We start from the raw sequence: 12,375 nt of genomic DNA on the forward strand, positions 1-12,375 counted from the left end.
GCCCGCTGGCGCCGCCCCGCGCTGCTCGGGCCCTGCCCCTGCGGCCGGGGGGGGGGGGCCCGACAGCCAGGCGCGCGCCGCCCACGGCGGGAAAGAGCGCGCACGCGCGCGCACGCGCACACGCGGAGCGCGGCGGCCTCTGCCGGCCCCGTCCGCCAGGCGCAGGCGCGCGCGGGAAGCGCCCGGGCCGGGGGGCGGGGCGGGGGGGCGGGGGCACCTGCGGCGCGCGGCCCCTCACGTGCCGGGGTCCCGCAGCTCGGAGGGCGGCCGGCCGCAGGTCGCCCCCGCGGGCTCCTTCCCCGGGGCGGGCTTCTTGCGGGGCGGAGGCGGGCGCGCCCTGGGCTGCGGGGGCTGCAGGCGGCGCGGCCAGTCTTCCGTCCCCTCGCACAGCTTCCGCCTCCAGTCCAGGAGCTCCTGCAGGGCGGCGCTTTCGTTCTGCGAGAGCCGCAGCTGGTGGATTACCTGCGGGAGGGAAGAGGGAAACTTGCGGCAGCAGCGGGCGCTGTGAGCCCGAGGGGGGAGAGGGCGAGCCCCCCGGGGGCGGGGGGGATGGGGGCGCATAAGGAGGCGAGAGGACGAAGCCCATACAATTGCATCGCGATGCCCTCCCGCAAGGGTCCCTAAAGTTCTGTCTCTGTGGCTGAGACCCTGCTCTGGTTTCCCCCCACGAGCTGGAGCGGGAAACGGCCCCGCGAAGGGGGCAAACGGAACAAAGTATGGAGGGCGGGGACGCTGCCCAAGGAGAGACACCTCCAGGAAATTCCGAAGCGGGCACGTCCGCGTGCCCTCTGCCCTCTATCATGATCTACATCCTTACGACGTCCCGTGCTTTTTCCTCATTTATCACAACTGTGAGGCTGTTTTTAGGTTTTGGGGTTTCTCAAGGGTCCCCTGATTCTAGGGTCCTCCCATCTGTGCAGAACTAGTCAACATCTTTTTTTTTTTTTTAAAGATTTTATTTATTTATTTCAGACAGAGAGAATGAGAGACAGAGAGCATGAGAAGGAGGAGGGTCAGAGGGAGAAGCAGACTCACTGCCGAGCAGGGAGCCCGATGCGGGACTCGATCCCAGGACTCCAGGATCATGACCTGAGCCGAAGGCAGTCGCTTAACCGACTGAGCCACCCAGGCGCCCAATACTTTCCTGTATTTAACAGCTATTCTGTAGAATGGATTCCAAGAGGGGAGATTAACCGATCAAATTATATTTACATTTGAGAAGTTTTGGGTAAATTTGTAGGCTGACCATCAATATAAGGGAAAATCATATATTGATTGATAGTAAGTGAACAATTAATACTATTTAAAAATGTTATTTTTTAAAAAGATTTTATTTGTTTATTTCAGAGAGAGAGAGAGAGAGAGAAAGCAGGGGGGGAAGGGCAGGGGCAGAGGGAGAAGCAGACTCCCTGCCGAGCAGGGAGCCCGATGTGGGACTCGATCCAGGGACTCCAGGATCATGACCTGAGCCGAAGGCAGTCGCTTAACCAACTGAGCCACCCAGGCGCCCTAGTCAACATCTTTTAAGGGAGTATGACCCTACTGACTTCGATGCTCCAGCTCGTGGGGGAAAATCAAAGCAGGGATCTCAGCCAGCAGCTGGGTGCTCTCTGACCTTGTGCCCACAGAGACAGAACTTTAGGGACCCTTGCAGGAGAGCATCATGATGCAATTGTATGGGCTTAGTCCTCTCGCCTCCTTATGCTACCGTTTTTCTGGCCATTCTAGAGTGAGTGTGCGGGACTTCACAGTGGGAATACTGGGGAGAATTCAGAAGAAACAAGACGTCTCAACCCACTTTCAAAGTACCTCCTGCTTTGTTCTGGTGCCCCTTCCAGCCACCACAAAACGAACGACAGTAAATGAAAGCAGGGCATAGTGGTTGGCTCCTAGGTGAAAGCAGTCACTCAGAAGCAGCGAGGCTTATCAGTGGTCCAGTTCGAGAACCAACACCTTAACCCGGACATCTGATCCTACCGTCTATCCATGGAAGAAGAACTTAAAACTAGAATAAGTGGATGGGCAGAACGTCGAGACATGGGGGTAAACCACAGAAGCCGGGAAGACAAACCCACAGAAGCCGGGAAGCCAAACCCATACTCGCAGTGCATAACTAGGTTTCTGGAACTGGCTGCCAGCAGAAGGAGGTTCCCCATATTGAATGTACAGATAACCAGAAAAACACCGTAAGTGTGGAAAACAGGACCGTGACTGTCTCTCCCTGAAGGGACCTCCAGGAATCAAGGCTGAAGCAGCACGCACCGCCCCCCCGCAAAGAGAGGGGATGTTTCTCCAGTCTCCGGAACTGCACCAGAACGATGTGGAAATGAGACATCCCCCTGCGGGGAAGGCTCCCATGGAAGCCAGACTGACTCTACGCTCCGGAAGTGAGCCAAGAAAGGGAGAGTATAAAAAATATCTTTTTAATAAACACTTTAGAGTGCTATGTACCAGGTACTTTTCTAAGCACGTGAGAAACATTAACTCCGCAATCCTCCGGAGAGCTCTCCACAGCACTGCTAGCTCGCCTTTAGCCGATGAGGGTATTGGGGCACAAGGAGGTGAAGCAGTTTGCCCAAAGTCACATGAAAAATGGTGACTGGCTCCAGAGTCTGCCTTCTGAGGTACTACCCTACACTGTTGTCCAGGAGCCGATATGTGCTAAAGACCAGCGTCCCTATGTCATGCTCTCTTTCTCCTTTGCCCACACGGGATTCAGTGTAATCTGTACTCTTCCTTCACTACTGTATTTTAGCTCCTCTACTTTCTCGTGTACACTTGGCGGCTACTTTCAGCTGCAATCTCGTTCACTCTATGGGTATTGAACACCTATTTATATGTTCCTTGGCCCATGTTCAGCACATAGTAGCAATCTGCAAAAAATACTGTCACGGCATTTATTCTTATGAGAGAGTATGTAATTGATGGAAGAATATTTTTACCATCTCAGCTGATTTTTTCCCCCAACTTCCTTGAGATATCCTTTTTGTTAGTAACATAACTTCACATTCATCTAATTAGAAGCAAAACAAGAAACCTTCACATCTGCATAGGGTTTTGCAGGTCATGGCAGTTTATTGCTCCCATTGTAAAGATGAAAAAAAAAAAGAGACAGATTACTCAAATCATATATTTAGAGTATCAGATAGCTCTGGCAAGCTGAGAACCAGGGAAACAAAAATTCTGGATGGGGAAAATCTTTCTGAACCAGTAACTACCAGCTGGTTTTTTTTTTTCCCCTCTCCTGGAACATTTGCCAATTCCGAGTTCTTCTGTGGGTCTAGAGAGCCCTTTCTAGAAGAAAGAAAAACCATACAATATGTTGCAGTTGTAGGAGATTAGAGACACAGATTGGGAATCTGAGGACCCTCAAATGATGGCCATTTTCCCCAAGAGACATTTGTTAAGTTCTCCAGCTATATGCATGAGTGGTGCCTTAGGCCAAAAGCTTACAAAAAGCAGAGTGAAATCTCCTACAGTGTTCAAGGTGCCTCAGAAGCAAAAAATCTGATGGGAGGCAGGGGTGGGGGGAGAATAGCCTCAAGCACCTGACTAGTCTCATCTTCGAGACTTGCAGATTTTGCACCTGAGTGGGGCACAGCCTGGAGAGCGGGCCAGGACCTCTGAAATGCACAGCTGGAGCACATCTGCACTTTTCCAGAGCTAAGGAACAAAAAGACCCACAGGCTCTCTGCAGATCAGAGGCAAAGCCGAGGCAGGCTGATTCTGCACCGTAGCTCAATCTGTGATTGGACTGAGGACGTCCTCCCTTGCCTCGGCCTCCCAACGGGATGTTGGAATCTTTCCAGTAGAGAGCATCCTCTGCAGCATCTACAGTTTGTTGACCCACTAAGCTTTACTGTGCAATCAGGAATTACATCTGGAGAGACAAGGAAATTCACTAAAGATCGAAGGATAAAACAGATTCACAGATGATCCAGATTTAGCGTTAGTCGATAAAGACTTTAAAATACCTATGATGAAATGCTTAGGAGGGAGGAAATGATGGACAAACAGAAGAGACAGCGGAACAGACACACATAAAAGGAATTCCAGAAGGAAAAGATAGACAAAGAATGTGACAAGGCAGTCCTCAAAGAGATAAGTTTCCAAAACTTACAAAGGGCATCAACACACACACTTAAGAGGCTCAGCAAACCATACAAAAGGCAAACACACACACAGGCCATCGCCAGCAGTAAGAAAGCACGAGGCGGATCCTGTTAAAACAAAGACAAAGGAAAAAGCTTTAAAATCCAAAGGAAAAAGTCACATTCCCTTCAGAGGAACAACAATGAGAGGGTATAAGCTGACTTCTAAGCAGAAGCCAGGCAATAGCAAATCACAGAGTAAAGTACTGGAAGAAAGTAATTCAGCCTAAAACTCTACTTTCAATAAAAATACCTCTCACAAGGTGAAATAGAGATATCTTTAGACAATAAAAAGGAGGAAATTGGCCATCAGAAGTCTCCCACTTTTTTTTAAGGTGAAGGAAAATGATCCTGGATGGAAAAATTGAAATTTTTTTTTTTTTGAAAAATTGAAATTTAAGAGAGATTTAAGGACACCGGACATCCATGGGTAAATAGAAGTAAGATGCTTGGGGCGCTTAGAGACTATAAATTATTTGTAGAACAGGAATGCACGCCAGTGATAACCTGTAAAAGCCAGGAGGGGTTATGTGGAGTTTAGAGGTTGTAGGGTTCTAGCAGTATTAGGAAAGTAGCCAAAGTAACAAAAATCCCTTAAGATGCAGTAAGTCAAAAATGCATGGTCTCTTCTCTAGTAAAACTATAGAACACACAGGGAGAGAATGTGTAATTAGCAAGTTATATGTAGAAAATGTGAAATAAGAAATATTCCATTAATCTAAAAGACACCAGAAGGATGTAAAAATAATATGCAAATGGAGGCCAGGTCTAGCAAGACAGAGTAAAGCATAAAAAGTAAGACCAGCAGAATCCACATCTCCACCGAGCAGATGGTGTTGCTCTTCCGGGGCCGGATGACATGGGTTGTATTTATGTTCATGCCGGGGCATGGGAGAGCCATACAAGTCTGTCCCCACACCAAGCACAGAGCACATCCATTCTGTGTCTCTTCTCAATCCTAGACTCTTCAGCAGCCCTTCGTAATGACCAAAAATATACGCGAGGCGTGACCCTCTGCCAAGGCCTTCCTAACAGGAACACATTTTCAGATAGAGCCACTCCACGGCTGCTGATATGACGGAGGCTGGTGGGGAGGGCTTTTGACATAAAATGTCCAAAATCCCCTAAGTTACTGCTTCACCGTTCGGGAAAAAAAAAAAAAAAAAAATGCTCTCTACCCTTTCAAAGCCTCTCAGTGTTTACTAAAAATATCTGAATTCCCAAGTACATTATAAAAGGTGAAACTTATATACCCAAACCATTAGAAAGCATTTTCTTAATGAGGATATTGATGTCTTGAATAATGTAATAAGTAAAGAACACCATCTTTGAATCAACAACCAGGAACTTTCGATGCTTCCTTGATAAGCAGAAATTTGACTGATGTTCGCAATAATCAACTAATGCTCAGAATAAACCCCTTCACTGAGAGATCCCATGGAACTTTATTGTCTATTATAGAGATTAATAGGTATTGAGTAAAACCTAATAGGTACATAAGGATAGTTGCCAGGATGGTATAAATGAGATGGTAACATACTAACATTATTGATCTTCCTTTAAAAAAGAAAAAGAATTTTCACAGGTTATTCCTTAAATGAAGGCTAAAATTCTGTTCAAGGATACATGATAGGTCACTACTTGCAACATAATGAAGTTCAGAGGACATTTTAAAGGTATGATCTGTGAGACAATAAATAGAAGATCAGAAGATAAGAACAGTGTGCCCTGATGAATGATGTTTAATCTGCTTTATTTAGATTTATTGAATTTATTAGATTGTGAGGCACAAAAATCACATTTGTCACAAGTAGTAAAAGAGCTTCAATATTTTAGAATAGCAAACAAATGCAACTAGATGGATATTATTTAAATGATGGTCAAGTAATATACAAGCACTACAAAGTATTCACTGTGTTCCCCAGCGCTATAAAAACATCAGAATCAGTGTTTCTCCATTCTTTAAATTTCATATCCTATTGGTAATAACAAAAAACCTCACAGCTTCCTCTACCATTATTTCATGTTTCATGATAAATTAAGTATGATCATTAAAAAGGCAATAATGATTTTTTAACAAAAATTTTGGTGTTGGAAACAGACTTGTAACTACAGACAACACAGTGCTGGTCAGCAGAGGGGAGGTGGGTGGAGGATGAGGGAAGTAGGGGATGGGGACTGAGGGGTGCACTTATCATGATGAAAACAAAATTTTTTTAAATTTAGCTTTGGTATTGAAAGGGAACCATTTCTTTTCAGAAAGAGAGGAACTGATGCTGGGGGTCAGGGATGCAGCTGGAAATGAGCGCCTAGAGTCCGTGGGCTTCACCCCCCTCTCATTTATCCTGATTTTTTTGTTGGCCACAGGTGCCCTATTGGTGTCTTTGAACTTGAAGCTTGTTTACCATTGCTTCAAAGATTTATCTCCACCCCGTGTCACTGCAGACAGCTAGTCACTTATTTATTTTCGTTTGGGGCATGTTCTATATTATAGTGTTTGGACACAAAGTCATTATCTTTCAGAACCAAAAGGCAGATGTTATGACTGGGAACGTAAAAACTGTCCCATACCTATGAACCCTTGGGTGTCCACACTGTCCCATCCCTGTGCCCCATGAATGTGACAAATACCCTGTCTTTAAAGGAACTCTGAAGCATGCAAAACACACAACTGTCTTAACTTGTTGCACAGGCTATAGAGAAGGAGATGATGTCTTTTAAAACTTTTTTTCCCCGCATTTACCTGGGAAACAGGGCTTATGAAGGAGGGTCTGGAGAAACTTCACAGAGGAGGTATCATTTGCTCTGAATGTTGAAAACTGAGGTTGCCACCAGTTGGAAAGGGGGAAGGAAGAGGTGAGAAGAGGCGTTTCCACAGGACTTGATGTAGACAAGTGCCAAGGGGGACATTGGACTTCATCCTTTCGCAAAGTGTCACGGGTCCATGAGCGCTCTGGGGCTCACTCCCTCGAACAGAGGCAGCATGGTCGAAAACCCAGCCCCTAGAACTGGAGTGCTGGGCTGGGGTCCCACATTTGCCACCAAGCCCATCAGCTTCCTCATCTGTAAAGTAGGCTCATAGTAACGGTCTACCTCAACAAAACCGGTGACAATTTACAGGGCGAATGTGTGCGGGCTACTTAAAAGAGTGCCTTAAAAAAGTACCCAGTGCCCTATAAATGTGGGGTCTTACGATTCTGTCATTGTTAGCTCTTGGACTTGAGAAAATCCCTAAACATTGCTGAATTATGATTATCCTGATGAGTCAATTATATATATATATACACACATATATATACATACACACACATGCACACACATGTATATACATACATATAATTTAAAACTAAAAGTTATACAGGAAGAAATGAAAGGCCCAGAGGTTCCTTGAATTTCAAGATAAAACAGATTTTAGTGAATAACTGAAATAACTGTTAAATGTAATGTTTCTGAAATTGGTGTTTGTATTTCCGGGGTCCTCTAGTTCTCTGGATAATCGAATATTTTTTGCATTTTTCTTTTCATGATCTTTTTTCAAAAGCACTATAATCATGCTTTGGATCATTTGAAAACCTACTTTTTAAGCTAGTGCTCAGCGAGACTTTATTCTCGAACTTCGTATTTTATTTACAAGCAGGATGACCCACGGAATATTACTGATATCGTTGTAGACGAATGAGAAAAGAGTAAGATGGGTTTACTATGCAGATAAGGCATTCTCCTCCGAGAAAGAGCTAAGTGATATTACGGCCTGGGTGAGATTAGCAGTTGCCTAGCAGTTCAAGCCGAGAGAAGTGGTAGAGGCTTGGGTTCACCAAGGGCACGGGATGGTAGAAATGGACCCAAGTTCATGGAATCTGAGCCAGGACCACACTCACTTTGTCATAGTAATTTCATTCCAGCTAAACCAAATCATACCTAGCATGAATGTTGTAAACTTTAATTTTTTGTTTTTGTAGGTTCTTGTCAGGTTGAATTTGTAAATTTGCTTTGGTTTTACAGCTGTAATGAGAGGTGAAAGGATACAGAGATCTTACATAACAATGTGTGTCTACATTTAATTACCATCATAATAAGTTAACTTAAGAAATGTTCAGGGTTGGGCGCCTGGGTGGCTCAGTCGTTAAGCATCTGCCTTCGGCTAGGGTCATGATCCCAGGGTCCTGGGCTCCCTGCTCCGCGGGAAGCCTGCTTCTCCCTCTCCCACTCCCCCTGCTTGTGTTCCTGCTCTCGCTCTCTCTCTCTCTCTGTCAAATAAATAAATAAAAATCTTTAAAAAAAAAAAAAAAGAAAGAAATGTTCAGGGTTAAGGGGAATCTTGTTCCCATTTTAAAAAGGTCATATAGGGGTGCCTGGGTGGCTCAGTCAGTTAAGTGGTTAAGCATCTGCCTTCTGCTAAGTTCATGATTCCAGGACCCTGGGGCTGAGCCCTGTGTCAGGCTCCCTGCTCAGTGGGGAGTCTGCTTCTCCCTCACCCTCTGCTCCCCATGCTTGTGCTCTCTCCCAAATAAATAAATATCTTTAAAATAAATAAAATAAAAAGAGTCACATAAGATATGTAAGTGGGAAAATGTTGATCCATGTGGGTAGAAATCCTTGGAGGTAGAATGTGTTGCTTGCTCAGACCAGGGGTGCCCTTTCGAGTCCAGAGTGAGTAAATTAATCTCTACTCAGCACCGGGTGCCCAGTGCGCTTGGAGAGCTTAAACAGAGTTCGTGTATGAATGCCCAGGGGCACGCTTGAGAGAAGGGAGAAAGTTGATCACAATCGTCAACCTTGAAAGAACTGGCTGGAAATTTAAGCAAACAGGCATTGATTTGGGCAATCTGAATTGGGACTTGGGAGACGGATTCAGGTAGAAACCTGACTCCCATGCGCCGAGGAGGACAAGGCAGAGTTATAAAGGCGAGGGTCACGAGTGCTGTTCTTAGTTAGGTCCTCCATATAAAACAGGGATAGAGACTAGCTTAACTGGGGTTGGTTGGGTTCATATACAAATTAAGGATACAGAGACTTTTAAAGCTGGTTCCTTTTGAAGTGAAGAAAGCAAAGGACTCAGGTGTCCTGGTGAGGAAGCACTCAAGTCCAGGCAGAGGGCTCGCTGCAGGCAGAAATTTCCAGGTTCCTCCCTGGAGGAGGATGTGCATAAATTCCTCCCCCTTATGGCCTCTCGATGCTATTTTAAAAAAGACTCTTTTAACTGGGTTTGCTCACCCTGTATTGAAATCTCCTCTCTTTCACAGTATATGAGATTTGTGTTTTCATTTAAAAAAAAATAAACTTAGGGACATTGGGCACCTCCCCGCCATCAAGGACAGGGAAGGAAAGGAAGAGAGAGAGCCTTCAAGTAATACCAGACCGGCCCTGAGCAAATTCTTACACTTGAGATGTAGTTCTCATGTCACGGATTCAGATAAGGCCCTTTCAAACACCATAAAACCCTGGGAACTTATTAAAAATGCTCTGCTCCCTGAAATCACATTGGGTGTGGGTGGTCCCAGACCCATTAGTTACTCTGAATTCAGACATGCCTAGATGGCTTTGAATGGCTAGTGAGTGGGGCCATTGAAAGACAGTGGGACGGTCCCCCCAGACTTGGGGGGGTGGCCAACGAGTGCCAGGCCTCTGACGATCAGACAAGCTTATCCTGTGCAGTGGTCTGAATGTCTGTGTTCCCCCAAAATTCACATGTTGGAATACTCACCCCCAGGGTGGTGCAATTCGTGGTTGGGCGTTTGGGAAGTGGTCAGGTCATGAGGGTGGAGCCCCCGTGAATGGGATTAGTGCTTTTATAAAAGAGATCTCACAGAGCTCCTTCACCCCTTCCCCCTTTGAGGACACAGAGAAGTCTGCAGCCTGAAAGGGCACCCTCCCCTGACCCTGCCGGCACCCCGATCTTGGACTTCTAGCCTCCAGAACCCTGAGAAATACATTTCTGTTGTTGATAAGCCACCCAGTCTGTGGCATTTTGTTACAGCAGCCCGGACAGACTAAGACGTCCCATGCCCAGAATTATTATTTTTGGATGGCATGGGGAAAAAAGTGATACTATTGTATAACAGGTACAAACCCCAGGCTTCTAGACAAGGGTGCAGACCATCTGTCAGCTTCAATGCCTTTCAAAGCAGTATCAGTGGAGGATCTAATAATATACCCGGAAATTATTCTGTGATTTTTTTTTTAAAGATTTTTTTATTTATTTGACAGAGAGAGACACAGCGAGAGAGGGAACACAAGCAGGGGGAGCGGGAGAGGGAGAAGCAGGCTTCCCACGGAGCAGGGAGCCTGATGCGGGGCTCGATCCCAGGACCCCAAGATCACGACCTGAGCCGAAGGCAGACGCTAACGACTGAGCCATCCAGGTGCCCCTATTCTGTGATATTTATTTTTAAATTTGACATTCAAAAGAAGTATGAAAGCTTCAAAGCTTAAAAGCCACTTGGCGATTTGGCATGGGAAAATAGAAAGTCACTGTTCACTGGGAGCTGGGACAACCGGATCCCTCAAAGGAACTGACAGATGGAGGCACTGCTCAGCCCCTGGAGTCGCCCCCACGTGCTCTGCACGGGACGGGGGCAGGTGGCCTCTGCAATCTACAACCTCCTGTCAGTTTAGACCCTCAAACCTTTCTGCTCTCAAGGAAAGATCACGGGAGGGGAAGCGACGCCATCCACGCTCAATAAACAGGTGCCTCTGCATGCCCCGTTTCAAGCTCCCAGCAGGTGTGAGCAGACACGTGAACGACCATGGTCCAGACACGTCCCCGCGGGCTGGAATATTCATCCTCAAACAATATCCCCTCCTTTCAGTGGGGTCTTAACAAGAAGATTACTTCACCGATACAGTAATCCCAAGAAAACAGTGCCCCTTATAACACTGGCTATTACTACCTCAACAACTCACTATGGGGGTTTTCAAAAAAAAAAAAGGGATTTTATTCTGTGTTTGAGAAAATCTCGCTGTTTTGATATTTAGAAGTTCAAGACATGAATCTAGTGTCCATTTCCCGACCTGACTTGTAAAGTATTTTGTGCCTTCCAATGTCCAGAGGTATCAGGCAAACATGAGGACAAGTATCTGATAAAGGGATGTAAAAACTGAGTTCATGAAAGTTCTACATCTCAAGTGGGACATTTATCATCAGTTTGTTCGCTTTGCACGGTCAAAATCCACTGAATCTCTCACAACCCAGAGGGAGACCCAATGTGATGTAAAGACTTCATGAGGTTTATTACTTATATATCTTTTTATTAATTTTCAATAGTTTTCTATGGTGTCATTAATAGAATTCTAGGAGATGAGCTAATTAAAAAATGAGATACAAATTTCTTTACTTCCCGTGGATATGCATTTCTGTGAATAATATTAATACATGTAAATTAACAATTTGCTGCTGACTTTTACCTTAAGTCTTCCCCTTCCAGGATAAAAATAGACTTTGTTAAATAATTCATATGTAAAATCATGTTGCTGTTCATTTGTCACAGAGTTGATTTTTCTATTGACTATTCACCCAAAGGTGAAAAGAGGCATTTACTGACATTTATGGAAATTAAAAGAAGGAAGCTTCTTGGCTGACTGAATAGTGAACGTTAGTGTTTCAAATGCAAATCCCATTTCTACTTGATGCTAACAAGATGTTGCAGGAATAAAAACGTTAAAAAGTGAAATTCGAAAATCACAGTTTGTAAAGCCGAAGTCTACCTCAATAGATCCTAAGGAAGTGGCTTAAAGTAACATATGATTAAAAACCTTTGATTAAAGGGTTGTATATTTTCATACGTCTAAAAACACTTAAGAAAATGATCTGAATGTGAAAACAGAATTTCTGGTTTAGGCAAAAGAGAGTTGATCCTTTCTAATTCAGAAATAGCTATTTATACAGCGATTCAGTTAAGTTCATCTTGCTATTTTTTTCTCTTATTGCCATTTGGCTCCCTTTATTGCCAAAGGGTTAAATAAAGGGAAAAATATCTCTTCAAAGGCACTTTACAAATTCTCTTGTAAACAAGAGTAGCTATTTCTGGACACCAGGCAGTGAAGAGAGAGACAGAAGATTTTAGCTTTTTACCTTATCTGTATACTTTGATTTCTTAAAAAAGATAGTAACTGTTCCTAACTTTCATAAGATAGTAACCATTCTTTTTTTTTTTTAAAGATTTTATTTATTTATTTGAGACAGAGAGAATGAGAGAGAGAGCACATGAGAGGGGGGAGGGTCAGA

General features: G+C 44.8%; 1 protein-coding gene across 1 annotated transcript in view; it reads right to left on the reverse strand.

The window, feature by feature from the left end:
* Positions 1 to 234: 234 nt before the first annotated feature.
* The window catches only part of MYO16 (myosin XVI), a 435,081-nt gene continuing 422,940 nt past the window's right edge, over positions 235 to 12,375 (reverse strand). Inside the window, exon 34 of the mRNA XM_035003781.1 lies at positions 235 to 462. Within this exon, the coding sequence (XP_034859672.1) occupies positions 235 to 462 (228 nt within the window). The remainder of the gene's footprint in view (positions 463 to 12,375) is intronic.

This window comes from Mirounga leonina, unplaced genomic scaffold (assembly GCF_011800145.1).
Source record: "Mirounga leonina isolate KUSES-001 unplaced genomic scaffold, KU_Mleo_1.0 Mir_127, whole genome shotgun sequence".
Lineage (NCBI taxonomy): Eukaryota > Metazoa > Chordata > Mammalia > Carnivora > Phocidae > Mirounga > Mirounga leonina.